The sequence below is a fragment of the Acinonyx jubatus genome, chromosome C2 (assembly GCF_027475565.1).
Source record: "Acinonyx jubatus isolate Ajub_Pintada_27869175 chromosome C2, VMU_Ajub_asm_v1.0, whole genome shotgun sequence".
Lineage (NCBI taxonomy): Eukaryota > Metazoa > Chordata > Mammalia > Carnivora > Felidae > Acinonyx > Acinonyx jubatus.
Window position 1 is genome coordinate 68593956 of NC_069384.1, and position 25961 is coordinate 68619916.

General features: G+C 42.9%; 1 protein-coding gene across 22 annotated transcripts in view; it reads left to right on the plus strand.

Moving 5' to 3' along the window:
* The window catches only part of KALRN (kalirin RhoGEF kinase), a 661810-nt gene that overhangs the window by 166744 nt on the left and 469105 nt on the right, over positions 1-25961 (plus strand). For all 22 annotated transcript variants that reach the window (XM_027061042.2, XM_027061044.2, XM_027061047.2 and 19 more), the window contains exon 2: positions 25465-25539. In XM_027061042.2, the coding sequence (XP_026916843.1) occupies positions 25465-25539 (75 nt within the window). The remainder of the gene's footprint in view (positions 1-25464; positions 25540-25961) is intronic.

The window sequence follows — 25961 nt, forward strand, 5'->3', positions numbered from 1 at the left end:
AATATTCCAGTCATTTACCTTTAGCTTTGGAATGCATCATGCGATTTTATTTTCTGCTGTGGATTATCTGTGCTACTGCATTAATATGCTAATTTTATGTTCATTAAAAAAAAAGTCCCCGTTTTAGGATTTACCTCAGGAGGCTTGTGATGCCTCCCTCATTCCTTAGTTTAAAACTAAACTTCTGAGATCTTTCCACAGTACCCCGGAATTTAACTCCCCACCTATAGTTAGTAATCATTCTCCCTAATTGTTTCTTACCAGCTTCTTAGGAGAGCTCTTTGTGGAACTGTCAGAAGCTTGAGCCCTATTAAGGGACACTTATTTCTGCCTTATTCCTTTATGTCTTTGTAACATTTGCCTTTACTTTTACAAGTTTTTGCTTGCAAGTCTGCAATCCAGGCCTATTTCATTCTACTTCTTATTCCTGAAATCTCGATAGAACGACCATGTTGTCTTGCCATATTGGTCCAAATAGAAAGGTGTAGTTACTGATGTGCTGGTAAATGTTTCCAAGGGGGAATGACAGCCCTGACGGTACCATTGGCAGCATTTGCTGATTTCCATTGTGTAAATACTCCTATTTGTGGCAGATTTTTCAAGCTACCAACCTATTTAACAACCAGTTGGCAAAAATCCTGAAAATTACAATTGGCTCTTGGGAGCCAGAACAGCAGGCTCCAGCACACCACCAGGTGTAAATAGTTGTTTAAGGGAGCAGTCTCATCGGTTTTGGTGTTTACATAAAAGAAAATTATTCTTTTAGTCCTAGTTACCAGTTATGTGACCTTGGGCAAATCATTTGACTTCTTTGAGTCTTAGCTTCCACATTTGTGGAAATAATGTCTCTATCTGTCTTTATGTGTCTGTATATCTACATAGACATAAAGATAGATATCTAGAAATGATACCTATCTCAAGAAAGAATATGAGAGGATTTAGTGAGGTAATTACTATAATTATAATACATATAATACTATATAATTATAATTATTATATATGGGTCTGGCATATGTTAGGTGTGAAGCAAGCGCTCAAACCCCTCTCCAACATGATGGAGACACAAAGTTGAAAACTTGGAAGATTATGGACTTTGGGTGCCATCTAAATGGAAACATCTCATGGTGGCTGGTGATGCAACCGGAACTAGGCTGGGTAAGAGACAAGGCCAAGGATTTAGATTCAGGATCAGTACCTTGTGTTAATATTCCTCTCTAAAATTTGCCTGGTACTTTCACCTGTGTTTGTCAGAGGCATGGGTGGTTTCTTTTAGAGAGAAGAGTAGAGAGCTGGATGACTACTGGCAACTTACAGCCAACTCCTCCCAAGTTTCCCTTTTTCCTGTATTTATTGTTCTCCTCTTTGAAGTTCTCCTGCAGTTTTTGTACCCAGATCACTGAAATATACTTGTTTCTTTAAAAAGAGACCATGTTCACCCCTTGCAGAACATATGAACACCAGACAGAAGATTTTGGAATGGAGATCAAAAGTAATTTCTTCCAGTTTACCACACTGATATTTTCTCTAAAAATTATGTCAGCAATGTCAGTGTTCTCTGCAAATTGGTCCACATAGGTTGACTACTGTAATAATCTGCAATTATCAGGGGTAATATAATAGAAGCTTATTTCCTTCTCACATTGCAGTCCACTACAGGTGTTCCCAGCTGGATGACAACCCGGGACCCAAGCTCCTTCCATTCAGTGACTCTGCCATCCCTTACAACCCTCTCCTGGGACCTCATCCAGCCAGTAGAGGACAGAGAGAGCATGGGATGATTTTGCGGGCCAGTCATGGGAGTGGCAGAGAATACTTCTTCCCACATTCCATTGGCTAGAGCTCAGTCACATGGTACTCCTAACTGCAAGGGAGGCTAGGAAATGTCAGAGTTGTGTCCTTCAAAAGGACAAATGGGCTTGGTGAGCACCTGGCCAATCTCTGGCCCATCCTTACATGGCTTGGTGGAAACAGTTGCCACAATGTATATGGGCCAATCTAGGTCACCTCAGAAGACTTCTTGAGCTTGGCCCCTAGGTGTGTCCTGGGTAGTGTGGCACCTTGAGAAATACATCTGCACTCCCACAGTCAGAAATTTCATTTTAAGTTAGATTTGCAGTTGTTGGATTTACTGTGTTATATGAGTTCTCCAAACTTTCTAGGACTGGAGCATTTTGCTGACTGTACTAGCTGATTTCAAGTTAACACTTGAAGTTGGTAATAATATTTGCCGTCATGTTTATAATTACCATGTCATTAACAGTCAGTGGGGTGGAAGTTTCATGGGACTTTTCATTTTAATTTAGCCAATTGTAGTTGTTATCTGAAATGCCTCAGACAGTCTTTTATGGGTTGTTTTAGCCGCTTGCTTATATGAAGAAAACTGACTTCGTACTTCAAAACAAGATTGGCATTGGCACTTTTGAAAGGGTTGACAGAATGTCTGTCTGAGAGCTCAGGGACTGTGGGCTGGTCTGAAAGAGGCAAACAGTCAGCAGTGAAATACAGTGGACCCAATGGAGCATCACAAAAGCAAGTTTCCTTCAGGCCAGCACCACCATCCAAGGTGGGGGAGGGAGATTTGGGCAGTTCTAGGAGGGAGGTGTCCCAGAGTTCACAAGTGGCAAGAGACACTCAGGGTCTGGTGAGTCTGTGTTCCTACACCATGAGGCCATCCATCCATTCCTGTCAGGCCCCCAGACAGTAACTTGGGAGTGCAGGGACTCAGACCTACTTCCTTCCCCTAAGGGAGTGCCAGGAGAGGGGCACAGCAAGGGATGAAGGAGGCCCTAATGGCCCAGGTGGGGTTTCAGAGCAGAATGCTAACAGCAGGGTACTAACTAATCAGGAAACTGAGGCACTCACCAAGTCTGACCAACCTGTGACTCCACAGAAACTTAGGAGCTGGAGACTCATCCCAGACACATCAAATTCTGTGTCTGGGGCTGTACCAAACATGGCTACATCCCAATCCTGTAGGGATTGAAGCTCTGGATGTGCCTTGACTCAGAGTGACTTGGGTACTAGATGAGACAGATCCACATGGTATGAGGTTTTGTGCACAGGCTTAAGACAGACCTGAGTTCAAATTCTGTCTTCATCCTTTCCTAGCTCTGTGACTTTGGGTAAATTATTTGATTTCTTGAATCTTTAGTTTTCACCTATAAATTGTGGAAAATAATATATATCCCATTGGGTAGTTGCGAGAATTAATCAACATAAGATATGTTAAGGCACTCAGGGAGCCTGCACCTAGGTAGTAACCTTTAATCACAGTAGCAAACATCTACTGCAAAGTCCCACAAAAGCAGCAAGAACAAAACAACAGCCAGGCAGAGCAGCTGAAATTTGGGCTCCTGTGATGTGTGATTTACAAAGCCTCTGTTTTGTGAACTAAGCTGTCACTGGGGTTGGGGATTGGTGGTGGGGGGGGTGTCTTGTCTTGGTTATGCCTGCTGGTTTCAGCAGTTGGGCTTTTTTGGGTGGTTAACTAGTGAGGCTGGGCACAGGCTTTCCCCCAGTTAGGTGTCTTTAGAAGGGAAAGTAGGACTATTAAGTCAGCCCACATCCTGGCTACTTAGCTTCTTTAGCATTTTCCCCTTCCCAGCTTGAGGGCCTGCCCTTTCTCCAGGCAGCCTGCAACATAATTATTACATATTGTCTTCTATCATGTATGTAATGAGAAGCACAAAGATCCCTAAAAAGGTAGGGCTGTTACTGTACTGGCAGTCAACGCAATGGTTGGAAGATTGAACATAAAGTGATTTGACCTTGAGCTTCAAGTGGCTATGATATCTTGAGGGCTGACCACACCTTGGAAAGGGGTTGGCTTTCACTTTAAGACAAGTAGGATAAATCATAAAAGGAAAAGGACTTCCTCAAGAAGCTTGATTTTTAAACGCCTTGTACGAACATTTAAAGGAAGGTCAGAGAACTGGATTAAAGCCACAGGGGGCAAACTTGTGAACAGTAGTGGTAGAGGAGGGTTTGAACTTCTGTTTGGAGAAGCTGTTTCATTGTAAAGGGAGATTGAAGACAAGGATACAGGCCTGTGGTTCTGCTCCTGCTGTTTCCATCTAAGAGAATGTGCTTCAAATTGGAAAATGCAAAGCAGATGATCATATATGAACCAATGGTCAAGAAAGGTGAGGAGATTGTAAAAGCACCAACCTACTTCAACCGTCGTAGCCATAATAACTGTCATGCATTGTCTACTTACTGTGTGCCACTGGGATGTTATATACATGGTCTCTGTGTGAGTTTGGTGGTATCAGGCTCAATTTACATATGCATCTACAAGACATGGAGGAATTAAGCATGCTGTTTTCCTGGAGCTAGGGGTGTTAGAACCCAGCCCAGCTGTTCTGTCCACCCCCACACACTGCTTTGGGAATGGCTCCATAGCTCAGGCCTGAGGGAACTGCATTCTGGAGTGCTGAAGGAACTTGCCTGTGTAATCACAGGGAAGTCACGAAGAAGTCATTTAGTAGAGATGGGAAAATGCCCAGAACTTGAAAAGACAGGAATGGGTGGGTTCAGGAAACTATATAGACTTGCGATCTTGATCTTATTACTGGGCAAAATTCTAGAATCCTAGCTTTGGCACAATTGGCTGTGTAACTTTGGGCAAATGACATAACTCCTTTGGGCTTTTTAGTTTCTTTGCCTGTAGAGTATGTGCTTATATTACATTATTTCTAAGGTCCCTTCCAGTTCTAAGTATTTTATCCTAGTGAATTCTGTTAATGTATACTGATAGTTTTAGTGTTTTAGTCCTATATCCATCAGACAACTCATTTTCACTTTGTATCAAATGCTCCAGCCTTTCTTCAAAGGGTAAAGGGTTAAGAAGACAGAGTTTGGAGTGAAATAGTTGTAGGTTCAAATCTCACCTCTTCTACTGACCAGCTAGATGACCTTAAGCAAATTTTGTAAACCCCTTGTACCTCATTTTTTTTCCCTTGTAAAATGCTGATCTTTCGCACATTTCTATGTCACAGGGTTATTTTGGGGTTAAATGAAACAATATGTGTAAAACACTTAGCTCCATGCCTAGACTATAACAAGTGCCCAGTTAGTTCTCATATTTCATTGATTCTAAGATGCCCTTTTCCTCTCCACATTTTTACTGTCTCTGCATCTTACAGTTTATGGTGTGTAGTAGTTTAATTACAATAGTTTTTTCTTTCTTGATGGTACATAAACTAATGATGCATTTTATAATTAATTAAATATCGTATCTCCCCAGCATGATTCTCACCCCTGAGGTTCTCAATTTCTTTCTGGGTTGCCCCCTTCTCTAACTTCTTGCCAGCCACGATCTCTTCTACAGCAAAGCAGAATTAGGGAATGGAATAGCCAGGGAGGGGACAGTCTCAATCATCAGCTTGTCTGGCTTGTTCATTTTACTGGTGTTGAAAATGAAGGCCAGAAAGGGAAGAGACTTTGAAAAAGCTCGCAGAGAGCTTGGGTCTTTAGATTCCTACTGTAGTGTTCTTTCCTGGGTCAGGAACATTATTTGTCTGGAACAGTACCAGAACTATCACTGAGTTGCTCTTTGCATGCCTGGGCCCCAGTTGGATGGCGAACATTTCCAAATATACATATGGATTTTGACGGAAGGATTTTAGTCATGGAGCCCCAAAGCTAGCATGATCAGATTGTTGACTACTCTTGCCATCTGCACAAACACAGAATCAGATACATTTAGAGTTGAAGGGAAGATTATTTTCCATGGGAACTGTAATGCCCTTACCTTTGCAGTAGTCTGAATTTGCAAGGCATCCTCTCTGGAGGGAGCTTATTTCCTCCTAGTTATTGTATCTTCAATTTCAGGAGCTGACAGCATGTGGATGGTTGTGTCTTAAATTGTGAATGGTTTTCTGCAATTTGACTGCTTCCAGGTTTGTACAGCTGATCCCAGTCACAAGTCAGTCACATAGTCCAGACACTTCATTAATTCATTCATTCACACAATCACCTAGCACTTACCGGACACCTGCAGTCTACCAGTCACAAGGTATGAACATAATCTCAGTTAATTCTCACAATAGCCTTATGAGATTGGTGTTACTTACATTTTGCAAATGGGAAAACTGAGGAACAGTCACATTTTTTGTGTGTGTTGGACACTGATGAATCTTCCGTGTAGAAAATAGGGCTAGGGTATTCTAGAACAAGAAAGAACCTTATTGTTATAAAAAATGTCTTAAAATCGAAATAGCAACAGGAATTATTTTACACTGCAAGATGTGAACAAATACAAAAATACACCCATAGCCTATAGAAAGAAATCAGTTGTTCATTGAGTATCTTACTAGCTCTAAGCATTAATTGTATAAATCACTCTTAATTGAGCCACTGGGCCTCAGAATAGTTCCCTTCTTTGTCTTGTGTATAGTTAGAACTTCAGGTGTTAAAAATATCCAGGGGGCCTTGTGTTTTTCTAATCTCTGTAAGCAGCTAATTTCTCTCTCCTTTGGTCCCATTTTAATGAATGATTCTATATATTAAAAAGGATGTCTTTACTGGATTTTTTACATCTGTAAAGTTTTTATTGGCAGACATTTTCTTTTTAAAGTTTATTTTTGAGAGAGAGAGAATGTGTGTGTGTGTGCGAGCAGGGGAGGGGCAGAGAAAGAGGGAGAGAGAGAATTCCAAGCAGGTTCCACAGTCAACATGGAGCCTGATGTAGGGCTCAATCTCACAACTGATCATGACCTGAGCCGAAATCAAGAGTCTGACACATAACTGACTCAGCCACCTAGGTACCCCTGGCAGAAATTTTCTTAATCTATTACTCAAAATTTTGAGTAGAACAGAACAAGTCAAATCTGTTTGCAAAGGGGCTTTTTCTTTGACAGAATGTTCACCCAGTCCTTTGAATGACTTCTCACCCTACCTTGTGTTGAACTGTGGGATTCAGAAGCCATTGGGCAGGTTGGCTTCTCACCATAGCATGATAGCCTGATGGCCTGATTTCCAGTGTGACCATTCAGCTTTTTGTTGGCTTAATAGAGGGTAATTGGACATTACAAAGTGAGTGCACATGTAAGTTTCAAATTGTCTCTTGAAAATGCTCTAGCTTTGTGAAGACTTTTTCCCATTAGGAACCTTCTCATTTAGAATTCTTGGTTTTCTGGCATAACTACCTCCCAAAGTAGCTGAAGCTCAAAGGCATCTACATGAAAGTTGGCAGTTAATAGCTGAAAGCTTTGGTTTCCACTGGGAAATTTGATCAAGTTTCAAAAGTTAACAATAACACTTTTTAATAAAAGAAGTGGAGACAAGGGCGCCTGTGTGGCTCAGTTGGTTAAGTGTCTGACTTCAGCTCAGGTCATGATCTCACGGTTTGTGTGTGAGTTCAAGCCCCGCGTTGGGCTCTGAACGCCTAGAGCCTGCTTCAGATTCTGTGTCTCCCTCTCTCTCTGCCGCTCCCCTGCTCATGCTCTGTTTCTCTCTGTCTCAAAAATAAATAAACACTAAAAAAAAAAACCCAGAAAACTTTTTTAAAAAAAGAAGTGGAGACAGAAGCCACTTGCTTCTTCCCTAGATTCATGTGCTTAAACCAAGGATGGCCATCTCTGTAGCTCTCCTAGATGGCAAATCCATGTTTATGGACCCTTGGTCCATACAGCCCCCCACTGGCTGTATCATGGACTGTTTTTTACTCATTCAGTTATTGGTTATAGGATATGGAGAACTTTCTCAGTACATTCCAAGAGAGCTCTTGACACAGACCCAGTACTCAAGGACTTAACCATTTGTTGGGTATCTATCATCTAAATGACTGACACTGTCAATAGAACTTTTCTGCAACGATAGAAATGTTCTCCAATGTGATAGCCATTAGCTACTTCAAATATGACCAATATGACAGAGGAACTGAATTTTAAATTTTATTTAATTAATGAAAATTTAAATTGCCTCATATAGCTAGTGGCTACTGTGTTAGGTAGCAAAGATCTAAACTATCATCTACCCATCCTTGCATTTTAATATGAATGCATCTATAGTGGGAATACTCTTCAGGCCATATGGTGTGAAGCAGAAAATGCTTGACTAAATTTGGGTTTATAGACTTACCATCTGACTTTGAGTGCCTTCCCCTCACTGGATTTTAGTTTTCCTTACTGTAAATGAAGGGCTAGCAGCTCTGTAAGGACTTTTAGATCTAGCATTCATTTGGTTCTGCTCTGTTCTGGCATCTGATGGCCCCTCTAGGAAGGGGTATGTTTTGTCAGTGCTCTGAGGAGAAGGAAGGTTATTGTTCCTGCTCAACTCACTGGCATGCACTGTTTGTAAAGCCACTGGACACATTTAGGAGTTCTTTCTGGATGAAGTTAGTAGGAAGATGAGGTGAGAGGAAGTGATGCTTTACTCTGGGAGGCTGGTGAAGATGTTGAGGATGGAAACCCTGGCCCCACTCCTGGGATGGCAGTCTTTATGCATTACAGGGGTTTCAAAGCTATATTCATTTGTCAGAAGAGAAAGTGGTTAGAACAGGACTCTACAGGGGTGGCATTTCATGAATAGCTGAGAGTGTCTTTCCAGGTTTGGTTCATCTGAGTGACCTAGTGCAAGTGCTGAGACAATTACACATGTAGGGATTCAAGGAAGTGCCTTTAGTTACTTTGATACAGACCTCACCCCACATTGGGAACCATGTCCCCTGTGTTCCCCAAGTGGGAAACGGAACATTGCCACACAGTTACTCAACTTCTGGCCCCATACTTGTCCTACAGATTCATGCCTGCCAAGAATTCAAGGTTACCATCAGCACATTTATCCTGAGAGCTGAGACACCAGAGCAGGGTAGGTAGGCATGGGATGACCCAGGCTTTCTCTGATTGTGTCACCAATACAGGGGGCTGTCTCTCTTCCGAAGTTGGTGGTGATGGTGTTAGTGGTGGGAAGGTTAACTAGAGCCTAAAAGCACAGGCAGACTTCAAGATCAGAAAGGCATAAAACCTGTAATTGCTTCCATGAAAGGCTACCATACAGACATGATAACTAATACCTGGCTTTTGTATGGGGCTCTGCAGTTTGGCAACTGCTTTACCTTGAATTATTTAATCTTAACTGGGGTAGTTGTGAAATATCCACTTGAGGAAATCAAAGGAGAAGGAGCAGCCTCCCCCCACATTGCTAAGTTGAAATGAGTTGAAACTGATCATCTCACTATAAGTCTTTCTGTCATTCCATGGGGTCAAGAGCTTCGTGAGTGGCAAGTCAAGAGGAACTGGGAGAGGATGTGTCAGCAAGAAGTATGAGTCTTCATCATGTAGTGGGTGAGAACTCCCAACAGACATCTGGCGAGAATATAGAGCACAATAAGATGTCAGGCTTGGAGGGGGGGGGGCACTGGGATTAATTCTTCCCAACATGCTGTTGGAGGGAAGCTGTGCAATACCCTCTTCCAAGCCTCCCATAGAACAGGGGCAGGAACCTTAGTCTCAGCACTAAAGGAGTGGCAGTGGCATGAGTGGAGAGGATTCCCCATGAGGAGGCTGCCTGCCTTCTTCTGTGGTCCTTCTACTAATTATGGTCCTTCTACTGGCTACATTGGAGCAGTAGAAACCTCATGAATCTTGTGCCTGGTCTGAGAATGCTTCCTACAGGAAAGGGAACTGACAGCCCAGGTCAGACTGTTTCTAGGACCCTGCTTCTTATTCTAGGGATTAACTCAAGAACCAATTATAGAACATGCAAATAAATCAAAGGAGAGACAAAGATGAAGAGCATGGAGATAAAAAGATCAAAGAGGCAGAAGACTGCAAACTCTAGGCAAGAGAAAAAGGAGAGATAGTTTAATATAGATTTGAGTTTTGGGTGTTTCTTTATATGATCTTCATGTAATTATACAACTTTAACATTTTAATACATATTCATTGTAGAAAATTTGAAAACTATAGAAAAGTATAAAGAGGAAAATGAAATATCCCCATAATCCCACAACCCAGAAATACATTATATCCATATTTGGGATCATACCAAATTGCTATTTCTGATGGTTAAAAAAGTTACGTCTCAAATTTCATATGATTCAACCTAACATATGTAGTACATGTATCATTAGATATTTTAGAAAATATTTAGATATTTAGAAAATACAATATTTTACTCTACATATTGTGAGCATTCTTCTATGAAATTATAAATTATTCAAACCATTTATAGCTATCTCAACATTGGTTAACTCATCCCTTTCTGTTGGACGTTTAAGTTGTTTGCAGTTTGAGACCACAATAAAACGTGCTGCTTAAAACTCCTTGTCCTCAAGTATTTGTCCTCAGTGTTCCTCAGTTCCTCAGGATAGACATCCAGAAGGGGAATTACTAAGTCATTGGCTATGCATGGTGTTATTATTCACGATTCATATTGCCAAATTGCTTTCTGGAAAGGTTACACTGGCAGAACTATGGGCAGGGAGGGCTAACACTGGACTCATGCCAGCATTGAGGATTATTGCCTTTTCAAAATCTTTGCAGATTTAATGGATTTTAAAACATCTCATTGTTTAGTTTGCATTTCCTTGATTAGTAATTAGGTTGACTGCTTTTTCTTATGTTTATTAGCCATTTCTCCTTTTTTGAAATGTCTATTCTTCGCTTGCTTTTCAAATAGGGAGTAGTATTAATCCTTATTCTGTCAAATTTGTTGTAAATATGTTCCCCAGCTTGTCCTTTGCATTCTAAATTTTGTTTATACTCTGACGTGTAGTTTAAAATTTTCCATACACAAAAATCGTCAATATTTTCCTTTCTGATTTCTTTTAGTGCTTTTATGCCCCGAGAACTCTTTTTTCACTCAGGGATCAGTTACATTTACTCACCCATATTTCTTCTTAAAATGTTTCTTATATGTCATTTTTAAGATTTGGGTTTCTCATCTGTCTATGATTTATTTTGGTGTATGGTATTAGGTTGTGAGGATGAGCTTGACTGTGTTACCCCAAGTAGTCCTTTTTTCCAGTGCCATTTATTGAATAATTTGTCTTTTCCTCATTGCTTTAGATTCTTTCCTTATCATATATTAGGTTCTTAAATATGCCAGATCTGTATTAGGTCTATGAATCAGACTCCATTCATTTGTATGTTAATTCTTGTGTCTGCTCCACCTTCTAATAATGTAGTTTAAAAATGTATATTTTAATATCTAGTAGGCCAAGCCCAGCCCATTATTCATCTTTTTTTTTTTCTAAAAAATGTTTAATTACTTTCACCCATTTATTCCTCCAAATGGAAGTCTAGTAAAAAATCCCTTTGGCACATAATAGGTACTTAGAGATTCATTCAATAGATATCTGCTGTAATATTTAGCTTTTTAATCCAAAAACATGTTGATTTTATTTGAATTTAATTTTACTTGAGTCTTCTTGAATGTCTTGCATTCCTGAGATAAACTCTATTTGCATGCACAGCAAATCTTTAAATGACATTTAACAAAAAATTAATTTTCTTTTTACAGCTTATTTGGACTTCATTCTTTCAGTCGTAAGAAAACTATCTGTGATGAATGGTAGCCTTTTTTTATTTGTCATGGAATCATATCATAGAGTAAACAGCTGCAGAACATGGTTATCCTAAACTTAAAATAAGTTCACTTTTAAAATGCTGTTTGCAGATCGTATCATAACCACAACCTAATTATTAAACTTTTTAAGTGCATGAATATTATACAAAGATCCTGTATATGAAAGACTAATACACAAAGGGGGGAATTTGCTCTTCTTGCATTATTTCAAGAATAAATAAGAAAAATTGGACAACAAAAAAAAACATTAAAGAAACATTAAAATTCACATCAGCCATAATCCCATTTTCCAGAGATAACCAGTATGTATAGGTATGTATGCAGTTTTTATACACAGACACATACTAATATATTACAATTGGGATAAGTTTGTACATGCTGTTTTATAATCTATTTTTCCTACTTAACAGTAGGCCATGAAATTTCCCATGGCATTAATTACTCTTGCACAGTGTCATATTTAATGGCTACACACAGTGGATATTCCATGGATTACTTTACCAATCCTGTCTGGATGAACATTTAGATTTTGTGTGATTTTCCAATAGTATAAAGCCATAATAAGCATCTTTACACTCTACTTTAACATTCTTCTAGTCTTTAGCATGTCATCTGTGTATTGAGTACATGTGCATATTCATTCATGGATAAAGCAAACTCATGGCTCCCTGTCATGGCAGGGCCTCCCATTCTATGAGAAGCTGGAAAAGAACAGAGAGGACCAGGTTTCCCAGCCTCAGGAGGTAATCTGCCCAGATTACTGGGGAAAAAATTCAAAGTGTTGGAGAATTGATGGAGAAAATAGCTTCAGAGAGCATAGTACAGAGAATTTTAGCAGCTTTGGACCATTTGTTCTACTTAGCAGGTGGATTTGAGGGTCTGGCTTACCTGAGTTTGTATTTGCCACTTTCCTGTGCATCCACACCTAGCTCCGCAACCTCTAGCTTTTCTTCTTCTGTGAATTCCCCATTCACAATGGCCTGACAGCTCAAGGCCAGCCAAGGAAAAGGCCCACGGGGCATAGACTCTTTGGGACTCTTACTCTTTTTCCCTGCAGGCAGCTGGGACTCCTTAATGGGGCTCTGAAGGTTTAACCTATGGGTAGATGTTGGGGCTACCAACAGTGGTATGCATTTGCAATGGAGGTACTTCTCAGAAATGCCACCTGGACCCATACACCTTTGTCTGGAACCCAGCTTCATAAAGGCAGTGGGGGAGAGGAGCTGGGGAAGAAGGAATAAGACTGGCCAGCTATAGTCTCCAACACATAGGAATCAGAGTGGAGGGATGCCCATGACCATAGCCCTTTGGACACAGGAGGAAGGGGCAAGTGCTTATTCAGCTCAATCAGCAGCTGATCTTCCTTTGGGCACAGGAGGCTTTCCTTTGCATCTGAGGAAACTGGCTAGGGGAGCAGGAATGGTTGGAGTGCTCACCAAAAAGCTTAGATTGGATAGGGGTGAAAAACAATAAAAATTCACAGGAACCACACAGATGAATGTGAGCATCATGGCTTACAGGTATATAGTGGGAAGGTGAGGAGGCAGTTTTTAGCTGCCATTTTCTGAATTTACTTTATTCACTTAATGTGTACACTTACATTTGTTTATTGACACAATCAACACTTATTAATAAGCACATATTATTTACTAAGCCCCATGTTAATGCTGCTAAGATGAACAGGGAAGAAGGAAGGAGTGGTATGTTTACTTAGCCATCAGTATATGTCTGATGCCTTCAAGTACATTTTGTCCTTTAATTATCACCACAGCCTGTGAAGTAGGTATTCTTATCTCTGATGAGGAAACAGAGACTCAGAGAAGTTAAGTAAGTTGTCTAAGGGCACACAGCTAATAAGTGCTAGAGCTGGGAGTCAGACTTAGTTCTGTCTGAATGCAGAGCTGTGCTTTACTCAGGGCCATGAGTGCCTCTCAGGATGTGCCTGCCCTAGGAAAGCTTACTATCTCATACAAAAAATAGCTTGTTGAGCAAATAGTGGCCAGGCATGCTCTTCTGTGGCTACCTGAGTAGGAACACTTGAGAACCCCCTTCTTATCCCACCATGATCCAGCCTCTAAGGGATCTTGTTAAATAAATTTGCAGACCCCTTCTGCTGGCTCTAACTTTTCTCAGAACCCCTCACGGAGTCAGGAAGGGTCTTGAGTCAAGTTGTTATCCCTCTGCTAGCAGGGGTTAGAGGCTGGGCAATCTTCTATTAGGAAGGCTTCCAGGAAAGGCAATGCCTAGGCATCTGTAAAACTCCTTTCATGTTTAACTTCACTTCTTCTGGCTCTCAGTAACTCCACAGTGAGGGAGAACCACCTCTGGTTGAGCTCATCCTTAGAGCATAGGGTCCTGGTCCTGTACCCAGCCTTGACTTCCTACCATCTGCCTCAGCTGCCTTTTATTCAAGCTATGGAATCTAAATAATTTCTTTTTGGTTAATTTTTCTGCCAGCCCAAGCACAGGATTGGGTCCCATCTAGGTCATGAGTGTTAGAAAGTGTGCCATGAGTGAGGCAGATGCTGGATTATAGGATGAAGTGGTTAGAACTCAAGACAGATTATAGCATTTTTTTTTTTTACTTTGTTTTAGACAAATGGTTCTCAGCCATTTAGGGAGTCATTGACCCCTTTGAAAATCAGATGAAAATTGGAATTATACAGATTCTCTTCTCAAAAACATGGGCACTTATGGACACATATGCAATAATTTGCATGCAGTTTCATGAGCTTTGTGGTCCTCCCCAACCACACACATCTTGAGGCAGGGTTAGGAATCTTGCTTTGGTTTATTAGGTAGTCCTGGAATGTATGGCTTAGTATGTGCACTGGTAAGCACAGTTGAGGGTTACCTAGGCAACCCTTTGTAGATCCCCCCCCCCCAAGCTTCTTGTTTTTTCCAGAATTCTGGAGAAGGATTCTAGCTTTGTGAGGTATTTGGATTACTTTGATTTCCTATTTAGCACTTGACATCATTATGCTTCTTTCTAAAGAAATAGCAGACATCACGAGTCAGACTCTCTCTTGAAATTGGTCCTTTCCTAGCTTATGCTGGCTCCTGGTTATGCTAGGTTCACAGAGGAAGCTTAGTTCTGTCTAAATGCAGAGCTGTCCTCTACTCAGGGCCTCTCAGGATGTGCCTGCCCTAGGAAAGCTTACTATCTCACAGAGGAAGCTTTGTTGCTTATCTCTGGCAAACATTAACTCATCCTTCTGTTACTCTGGAGAAGGTTTAGGTCATGGTGGAAAAACCACATGTCTTAACTACTCTTCTCCCTGTTCCCCTAAAACTACCAGAGAGATCATGGTTCTCACCAGTATCCTATCTGGTCCAGAACCTTGCTGAGGATCCTATAACCCTTTGCCTCTTCTCTAGATACTGCTTTTTCACTTTTTAGACAATTTCTTAGAGCTTGAGTTTTATTAGGCCTCTTCTGAATATTTATCTCTCATATGTACCTCTATCATTGTATTTCTTATATAATATTAAAATTACATGTTGATGTGTCTGATTTGCCTCCTATACTCAAAGTCCCTTGGCGGGGTCAGAACTCTACATTTTTTTTTATCATTGTACCCATAGTGACTGGAATTTTATCTGAAACATATATGTGCTAAATACATATTTGTTGAACTGAAGTGGGCAGTGTTTAGATACCCAAGGCAATAACTTAAGGAAAGTTTTAAAAATTGCTTACAACTCTGGAAATTCTTCCATGGCCAATCCATCTACTTCAGAGATTACCAGCCAGAAAAACATAGTACTGGGATCCATAAGTAGTTCATGCTGTCTCATTTCCCTGGGAGAGGTGTGTGTGTGTGTGTGTGTGTGTGTGTGTGTGTGTGTTTGTGTGACATGCATAGACTTTTTTCTGGGTTACTACAATTATTATTTATTAATTATTTTTAAAAATGTTTATTTTGAGGAGGAGAGAGAGTGGGGGAGAGGCAGAGAGAGAAGGAGAGAGAAAATCCCAAGGGGGGGCTCAATCTCACGAGAACTTTGAGATCATGACCTGAGCTGAAATCAAGAGTTGGACACTTAATCGACTGAGCCACCCAGACACCCCTGCAATTATTTAAAAACAATACCAGAACAAATCTTTGTATTATCTTCTGTAATCTTTCCATGTCTATGTCCCTTCAACATTCCTTCATATTTGTTTATCTCCCTGATATATCTGAAGGTCTCTTTCATCTCTGCCTCTTTCTCACTTGGTTCATATATCCTCGTACAGGCTGGGCAGCAGTCACTCTGAGTAGCAACTATGCAACTAGCTCAGGACCAAGGACAGCAGCATACATGTCCTTGAAGTGAGAGAAGGTGCTTTTGTTTGCTAAAATTTGTTCAATAATATGACCTTTGGGCATAGCTCTTCTCATCTGTCAGGCTGCATTTGCAATTCTGCAGTCCTGGTTATTACTCTTTGCTTATTTGGTCATTGCTTGTGTTTGACCCATGTCTGCAGTGGATGTGTGTCCAGTCTGTGCCCACTATGTCCTTGTGGCATTGCTTCCACTGATGGGTAGTGAGACTAGGGCAAGAGTGGCACAGCTATGGAGTCAGAAAATATGGAGGTAGGGGTAGGGAGAAGCTCTGGACTGGGTTGAGGGGGACTGGTTTAGGAACTCCCCATGAGGGTCTCTTGCTCTGAGCTCTGCAGTCATCCTTTGCTGCTTTACTGCTACCCACATCTGAACTTCCAGCTATGGGGAGCAGGGCAGAGTGAGGGGAAGTACAGGGCCATTCATGTTTGCATGCCTGCTGTTCCATAGTGACAGGGGCCAAAGATGCATTTTCAAATCAACAATTTCATCTTTAACCTAAAGTCATGTCCTGATTAAATTAAAATTAATTCAAATTCAAATACTACTGATATGCACCTGGGGAAGAGGGAGGGGGACTGAGAGTGAGGGTCCCAAGGAGTGAGCCTTTTATATGTCTGAACCACAGCACATACCTTCTGCCTCCACCTCTAAGTATCTCTAACTCTCTCTAAATATATTATATAAGCAAATATACTGCTAATGTTCAACAGCTGATTCATGTTCATCACTGACTAATTCATCACTAGCTAATGTTCTGTGTTACTTTGAGAACTCATGCAAGAGTAATACTCACTGTAACAAAAAGACAATAAATCTACAACCGTCACAACCCTCCATGAGGTATGAGCACTTTAAATAACCTAGTCAGTTAGCAAAGAATCTGTTTTTAAGAAGTGATGGGCAGATATAATCACTTCTGAAGTGGCCATTTTCTCGTGTCTAGAGAACACCAAATGTTGTCAAGTTTTCTGGGGACGGAGGGAGGGAGAGAGGGCAAGTGAGCCTGTGTGCATTGCTGCTGAGGTCTCAACTCAGCTAATATTAAATCTTGTGAAGAATAAACAGAAACGGTTTGCTCATTAGCTGGGCTTACAGAGGTGTTACCCACATGTTTAAAGTGCTAATTAATAGTGATCTCTAATGCAGCTAATTTAGCAATGGTGTTACAAAATTTTGCTCTTCAAAAGTAGCCCATTAACCAGGCCTTTATATCTAATATTGACTTTAGAAAGTTAATATTGAAATTGGCCACAATTAGAGTTCATGCGGAAGGCAGAGAGAGAAAAAAGATAAAGATGGGGTAGAAATAGGCAGGGGAGAAGGCCTGGGGGAGGAAGAGGCACAGCAGTCAGTAAGCATCATTTGTGTGGAGGGCATCATGGCACTGTGGGTGAATAAGAATCTGTCCTGGGGCATTCCTGAGCACAAGCTGTGTACTGGGAATTGGAGATACAGGTATAAACACCCAGCCCAGACCTCTGGAGCTTAGGGTCTTGAAAGGGATCCAGATGTTGCAGTGGAGATGACACAACAGTGAGGGGCCTGCCATGTGACATACAGAGAAGGAGGAGCCAGCATAGCCTGGGCAGGGGAGGTGTCAGGGAAAGTACCCTGGGCAAGATACCCAGCTCATCATAGCACAGGGCAGGAAATGGTCATTGTGGGGAGTGATGAGCAAATGCAAATCAGACTTCAGAGAAGGTAAACGTTGCTTCTCCCTGGTGTAATGACTACCCAGTCTGGCTACTGTCATCTCAAGTTCCTGACCGCTGCATGAGACCTAGTCAGTTTGCTTGGAAAAGCTTAGTATTTAGCATTTGCCAAAAGAGGAGCCCTTGTCTTTGTTTTTTCCCTTCTCCTTTCTGTGTTGAAATCAGATTAGCTGAGGCTTGTGAATGTCCTTCTCTTAGAAGTGCCTGGGAGGAGGAGAGCTCTGCTACACTGTCCTTCCTCCCATAAAAGTGAGGGAGGTTGCTGCTGAGGCTGGTTTGACATTTGCAGGTGTCAGTGTTGAGGGACCGAGGCTGTGCTGTGGGCAGATGGATCCCCAGGTGGGGCAAGGCAGGTGGAGCTCCACACTGCACATGTGTTCTGTTGCTGACACAAAGCTGCCCAGTCTCTTTCTTTACCAGATTTATTCCTTCCTCTTAGCACACACTTCCTGCCTCAGTGGCAGTTGTTTTAACTAGAGATCTAAGGAATATATTTATAGTCTCTGGAAGAGTTTTCCAACAGCCAGTTTCCTCAATAGCTTGTTAGCATCTGTAAAGAGGAGACAAGACATTCACCTCCATCTGTGTGTGTGTGTGTGTGTGTGTGTGTGTGTGTGTGTGTTTCTCAACAGCTCTTTCTCTCTTGCTCTTACCCATTTCCTCTCATTCTTGCCACCCCTCTCTCTTTCTCTTGTGTTAATAAAGGAAAGAGGTGAGGGAGAGAAGGGATAGTGAGGGGAATGAAGATAATCGCTCCCACCCACCAATCCCTTCCTTCCCATCCACAGCTGTACTGACAGTGTCTTCTCCTAGGGCTTTGCCCATCTAGTCCTACACATAAGGGATCATATCCTTAAGTCTCTTCCTTTTTTGATTCAGTGCCACATTGCATCTTTATTATGGTCTTACTCAAACTCCCAGCCTCCTACTGGCCTGGCAGCTCACATCAGGTATCTCACAGATAAGCATTCTTCCTGCCTCTCTTGGAACTTCAGAAGATAAAAAGAGACAAAGTTCTAGTGGCCCCGTCCTCATATTCCAGCACCCACCTCAGCAAGAGCCACATGTCCCATCCTCCCCCACCTTTTGCACAGCAGAATGTGATATGGGGTTTGGGGTCAGAGCCTCCTGGCTCCAGCTCTGTTCTGGAACCACAGCCTTCCTTCAGGACCAGCCAGGTTCCACCTAGCTCTGGCCTGTGCTGTGTTGTTGCAGTTCCAGCTCTCTGAGCTTCCCATGGCACTTGCAGCCACTTCTCTGCTCATGCCTTCCCAGGAGCCCACCCTACTGAGATATCAGTTCAGAGTGTGATCATGGAGCTCAGCCACCACCTCCATGCCCTCTTTTCCATCACTCCCCCATCCTACTTTTCTGTTCACCCCGTAAGCTCTCTCCATCTTTGGCACAGGGTCAGCTCGCCCCTCCTCTCTGCTGTGGCATTTGCTGCTTGCCTCCAGGACACTGTTCTGTGGCCCTACCCTTACTCAAACCCTGGTTCAAAGATCACCTCCTCAGGGGAGCCATCCCCCTGATGAATCACCTCCTACTCCCCACTCTTGCTCTCAGTCCTCTAGCACCTGTGTATGCTTGGTTTTGTCCAGTATATCTGGAGCCTTTTTTGCATGACAGGCACTGTGTGCTGAGTGCTAAGGTAAGGCAAAGAGTAAGACATGGTCCCTGCCTCCAGGGTTTCAGAATCTGTTAATGGTGAAAAGAATGAAAACATAGAAATGACTTTCAGGAGAGAGAGAGGAGGAGGCACAGTCAGGGATGGTTCCACTTGAGGAGAAGGTCAGAGAAACTGCACGGAGGAAATGATGGATTCAAGAAAGATTGAACGGGTAGAATCAGCAGAACCAAGCACTGAACTGATATTTGGGATGTAGGAGTGGGAAGAGTCTAGAAGGCCTCCCAGGTTTCTGTTTGGGTAAGGTAGTAGGTAATGGCACAAATAATTAGGATACAGGAGATATAGGGCAGCCAGGCTGGGGGAGCGTGGGAGGGTCTTTGTCAGAACCTCAGAATCTTAAATCGTTTTTCATACAAAGTCTGGTCTCAGGTAGCATCCTGGTCTCAGGGGAATTGGGCACTAGGTATTTTATTAGGCTGGAAACTCTCAGAGGGCAAAAATTGGGTCTCCCCTCCAAGGGAGAGAATTGCACTGTGTTCTCATTAGACATGGAGCTCCCTAGGGTGCGGGCACCTTTCTTTCCTCTGCTTCTCATCCAGTATTGCCCAGTGTTCAGGGCTTTGTACCTTGTGGGTGGGAGTGCAGGTGCATTGAAGAGGCATAAACCGACTGGCTCCTCTGCTCTCCAGGGTCATCTCGGAGATGGCGTCTTGGTCTATAAATGTACGTATAGTACTGACAGCAGTTAGAGGAGGCAGGGATCTGAGGATTGGGTTAGTGAGGAAGATTTGTTGTGAAATTAAACTATCTGATGCCTGAGAGAGTGGTTTAAGCTACCAAAATTCTGAGCAGTTTGGACAGGTGTTATAACCACTCCTAGTGCCAAAAAACACAAGACATGGTCCAGTCTTGGTGCCCTGGAGGGGAAAGTTATCTATCTCCTCAATGGTTTTTTTATTGCAGAACTGAGTCTGGGGGATGGGTTCCAGGATAGTGGCTGACTTTTTGGAATTGTTGGGCGGTGGTGAGAGGTCTTCTCACAGTGGAGGTAGGAGGGGTGGTGGGTAGCACTAGATTATATTTTAGAAGTTCTATTTAGACTAGAAGGATGTTTTTATGGATCTATGCCTCTGAGGCAATTCTGGAATAGAAAGACATACTTTAGTGTATAGATTTCTGTAAATGCAACATGCATATGAATCACTGGGGTTTCTTGTTAAAATGCAGGTTCTGATTCTGTAGGGCTGGGGTGGGACCTAGATTTTCCATCTCTAGCAAGGTTCTAGCTGGTAAGTGCTGCTTGTTACTTTGAGTAGCAGGGCTTTAGGACTCACCTTTAGGAGACCTTTCCTTTGAGGCCCCTTATATTCTGTACAGATGATGTCCTGCCTCTAATAACAGTTCAATGTCCTGTCTACATATCTGTCTGTCTCTGCCTGCAAGCCCCCTGGAGAGCAGGGTCCATTGCCTATTTATCTAAGTACCTCCACGCCTCACATAAGGCCTCACACATAATAGGTGCTCAATAAAGAATTGATGAAAGAATGACTCTGGGAATAGGAAGCAGTCCAAATTATACCCAAAGTAAGGCTTGGTCCCAAGAGCTCTTGGAACTCTCAATTGCAAACCAAATGTCTTCTGTGCAGCAGATCAGTCAGTGATTCAGGGCCACTTTGATCAAGGCTCCCATGCTGGACATACAGGCATGGACTGGAAAGAGGAAGTGGAGGCCTACCTGAGCATTGATGAAACAGGTTCAGGCCCACTCGAGGCAATGAGACAATATTAGAAAACTTAACAGTAACTTCTAAGTAAGTGCACATTAAGGGGGTATGGCTGAGAACCAAAAGGAAGTAGAGAGCAATCCGTGGGTACCCTGGCAGCTTGCACCTCCAAATGCTCAACAGTTAGCTGTTTGTGTCTTCGCTTGTTGAAATCAGGGTTGCCAGGGGAGGCTAGCATGGAGCACAAAGCACCCAGCTGCCCTAGGGTGCTCACTGCCATCCTGGAGCCATGAAATGGCAGATGGGGGTGGTGTGGGGGTTGAGACTATGACCCAAGGGCCAGTCCTCCTGTTGCCATGTGGGGCCCTGCAGAAGCTGGGGCCCAGAGTGAAGGAGATGGGCACTTTCCCGCATGGGGAAGCCTGACTAGGAAGAGGTGAAGAGGAACAGGCAGCAGCGATGTAAGCCTAACACATTTGGAGGGAGGAGGAGGCAAAAGTGGGGCTTGGAGAAGTCCCATGCTGGAGATCCTGGGGAGATGGCAGTGGTAATTTTTACTTCCCTAATAGATGCAGAGCATTTCAACTTTGCTAATTAACCAAACAGCAGGCTTGTAATTCTGACAGCAGCAGGACACAAATGGGGTGGGATGTGTGCTGAATGCCATCGAAGCATGCCTTTGTCCTTAAGAGAAAGCATGAAACTGACGTTGGGTCAGGTCCGTGAGGGTGCCCTCGGATTCTTTTTTCCCTGCAGTAACTCCAAAGGGCACAGGGACTTTCATTGCTTCTCAGGCTTTCTTTAGAGTTAGCAAGGGACCTACTGTTTCAACAGGCTTTTCTTTTAAAGGGGAAAGCTAATCTACAGTTGGTCTAGAGTTTGTAGTCTAATAGTGCTATTATCAAATATACCTTGTATCAGAGACAGCAACTTCGGAGATACAAGTAACTTGCCTCTTTCAAGGTATGTATGCTTCACAGACGTTCTTCCATCACTAGCCTTCCACTTTGGTAACTTAGGCCATCCACAGGATGGGGTGATGCGTCCTAGGCATCCCAATCCCTAAGCTGACTCCTAGAAAAGAATATGCTGGGAGGTCAGGGAAGAGTTGTTTTATCTTCCCCAAAACACACTGAACCTTGTTAGGGACTTTGTTCCCAGCGCTTTCTCTCAAAGCATATTGATCTGATAATCTGAGGATCTTAAAGGCCAATAAATATGAAGAAAAGTTTAAAACATCTCAGACTATCAGAGCTGAGTGGGACCCTGGAGGTCCTCTACGCAGATCACCAGCACTTCGCGTGACAGATGTGGCCTGTGACCTTGTGCATGTCACTTGAGAAAGGGTTACCATTTCATTCATTTCTTTATCCTTTCATCAAATATTTATTAAACATTTTCTATGAGTCTGCCCAGACATGTACCTGATAGTGAAAACATGTTTCTATTTCATTGGTCCTGTTTGAGTTAGTTTTCAATGGACTTCCCCTTTATTATAGATGCTGACAGCTGGTTTCACAAGGGCCTGGGAGAATTGATACATAGGACCCTCAGTTGGTGCAAATAGGTTTTCTACTCGAGGTCACCAACTTCTGAGCTGCTGAGCTAATTAGTTTAGCTCTACTTGGCTTTACATAATGCATATATTGTTGAAAAGTTGTTTGTAATTCAATTTTTAGCAAGTGAAAAACTAATTCAGACCATTAAGGCAAGTTTTATTTAAAGAGACCCTGGAGCAAATCCTTTTATAATGTGAAAAATCTTGTTGTTGTTGCAAAGGATTATTTCCTACTTAAGGATTTTATAAATCCAGACACTTCAGGTTTTCTTATGGTAGACTCACAACCTGGGAGATAACTCAGCTGTCTCTGAACCAAATCAGGGAAGACTAGCCTGGGAAAAGGAAGCCCTAGGAATCTTAGACCAACCAGCCCAACCCAAGATACAGACATTTACTCTGGCCAGTGGTTGCAAGCTGCATGGACAAGCCCCAGCCTTTCTCTTAGGCCCTGGAGTCTGGAGGGGAGAAGGAAGAGATGGGGCATGATGAATGGGGTGTGAGGGATGGAATTCAGAGCTCCCTCTTGCTCTCACTTCATGCATGGGAGCGATGAGAGGTCAGTATAGGGAACCTTTTGCTTCCATTGTAGCAAATTCCACGCTCTTCCTTAATGCCTGAGGACTGCGTGGAATTAGAGCCATCTGTACACTTAAAGGGAATTAAGGGAGAGGAAAAGCAGTGGGAAAAATAAGACAGGAGTTTAGGAGAAAAGAGGGTTATGTGGATTCTCATCATACAGTGAAATCTCATCCGTTTGGGCCTTGCTTGTTTTGAACTTGTAAATAACTTGAAAGACTGAAGTTTAACTTTTCTTATTAAATTTTTTTCCTACAGAAATTAATAGTAAATGTAGTAATATGGGGGAGAATGTTTTAAAATTGATGGATACAAAGGTGTATTTCACATATAAAAATAGGCTATTTTAGGGGCACCTGGGTGGCTCAGTTGGTTGAGTATTCAACTCTTCGCTCCGGCTCAGGTCATGATCTTGTGGTCATGGGATCAAGCTCCACATCAGGCTCCACACTGAGTGTGGAGCCTGCTTGATTCCCTCTCTCTCTCTCTCTCTCTCTCTCTCTCTGCCTCTCCCCCCCTTGATCGATCTCTCTCTCAAAATAAATAAACTTAAAGAAATAATAAATTAATTTTAAAAAAGAAAATAGCTATTTTAATGCAAAGGCATCATTCTACACAAACAATTCATGCATTAGCTCAATATGATCCTTGTCTAGTTGGTTAAGACTGATAGGACTTTTTTCCACCAAGGAAGCCAAAACATCTTATTGTGTGAAGATGAAAAAACCCTATGTATCTATTTGTAAATTTTGTAATCATTTATATTGATCCTAAGCAGTTTCTACTAGTGAGATTTCATAGTTTTTCTGTGTTGGACATAAGGTCAGAGTGTAAATATCTGTACAAACTAAGGATAATAAGTATAAAACAATGCTTATAGTTAGAGCTTTCTTTTTTATGGTGTTTTCTTTCTTCTGTTGCTCACATCCGTCTCAAAGTGAGCCTTGTGGCTGGTTATTCCAGAATCAGGCACTCTGGGCCAGCTTATGAAGAGAAGCAAATGGTGAATAAAGAGGCTCACTGTCTTCATTTAGTGAAAAATGAAGAAGAAATAGGTGAAATGGTCAAAGACACGTTGGAAATTTGTTGGGAGTTAGGATATAACCCCTGACTGTGGAAACTGGCATTCTGAGGACACATCTCTCCTCCTCTCTGGTTGAGTGTACAACTGGCTCATTTTCCCTTCCCTAGGCCAGTGATCTTAATCCTGGGCTGTTGCCAGAATTCCCAGGTGCGTCTCTTGAAACAGTCAATGTTTAGAGGTTGAGACAGTCCTGAGTGGGACTATCCTCCCCAGTACGTTTCTCTGTGGACTGTCAGATTGGGACCACATGGGAGTAAGCCAAGCGGAGAAAGGCACTGGAGCAGGTGTCCATGGGATCTGGTTCTGTTTTACTGAGCCGACGCAGAACCTCTTCTCTTCTGGGGTCCATGTGTGCAATACACAGCAGAGGCTCCAGTTATAGCTCACAGAGTGTGGGCTGGCTCTCCCTGAGAGTCCTTGTGGGTGGTTGGGTTAAATGTGGGGGCACAGTGGGCTGGCCTGGGGTTTTGTGCCTGTGTGCTGAGGCTTGTCTTCCCACACACCTTGCACTCACACTGGGCTGGGTTGCCTTTGAGGCTGTTTCTCCAGGCACATCATTATATTCCATTCTATGTGAGCCCCAGGCCTCTGCCTCCCACCCCCTAAGAGGAAGTCAGCTGGACCCCAGAAGGGACTTTGCAGCTGAGAAGTGAAATTTAGGCAGAGAATGTGTTGCTGGAGAAGGGAGTGTGTTTCCTTCCCAGGAGATTGGTGTCTCCCCACCTCCTGTCTGTTGTGGACTGGTGAGGGTGACATTGAGGGGGAGGAGGAAGAAGGCTGTTGCATTCAACTTAGCTTCCCACTTGGGGATATTGTGGTTTACTTTTCCCATTTGTACAATGAAGACTAAAAGTCACTGTGCCAGGTAGAGGAAAAGCAATAAACACTTATTTAGGGCATTGTAGTCCATCTTGATATTAATAAACCTGTTCCATAGATGTTTACTGAGTGCTTACTGTGTACCAGACACCATGCTAGGCAAAGAGGTACAAAAGTGGCTTTTAAAAAGCCCCATCGTCAAGTTGCTCACAGCAGCAGGGCTTGTGGTTGTTGCCTGCCAGGCACGGAGCTTTGTATATGTGGTGGGGGCAACTTGGACCATCCTTTCCGTGGAAGGGACACCTGCGTGGCCTGGCATCATGTGGAAGTGTCCTTCCTGTTGTGGACCCTCTCCTGCTCCATTGGGCTGGGCTGTAGCACCTGAACAAGGCACAACTTTTTGGCGCATGATAGCGTTGGGCCGCGGAGGGGGGCACCTGGGATTCAGCCAGTTGGCTTCTTTCACCCTGATTCCTCTGTTTTGTCATCCCACAGGATCTTTTCGGAATGATGGTTTGAAAGCTTCTGATGTCCTTCCCATCCTAAAGGAAAAAGTGGCCTTCGTGTCTGGTGAGTGTTTGTGGAACTTTGCTCTATAAGAGACCTGGAGGAGTGTGTGTACGTGTGCATGCTGGCAGTCACTTCTTGGTGTGTGAGAGAGAAGTGGGGGTGGGGTGGCACTCAGGAGCCCCTGGCTGCATCCTTGCTCCAGAGGCAGGCAGAAAGAGGAGGGAGAGCTCTGATCCTAGCTGGGTGCTCTGGACGACATTCACCACCACAGGTGGGTGCCTCTCACCTCACAGCCCCCACACATACACCTTACCTCACCCCACCATCCCAGGCCTGTGAGGTCCCTCATGGGCCACTAAGGTCCTTGTGGGAGATGGTCCAGTTGGAGGACTCTGTTCACCTCACACATTCCCAGAGGTTTCATTTGGGTTCATCTCTGACTGGATCACAGATAGGACATTAACCTCTTTATCTCTCCTTCC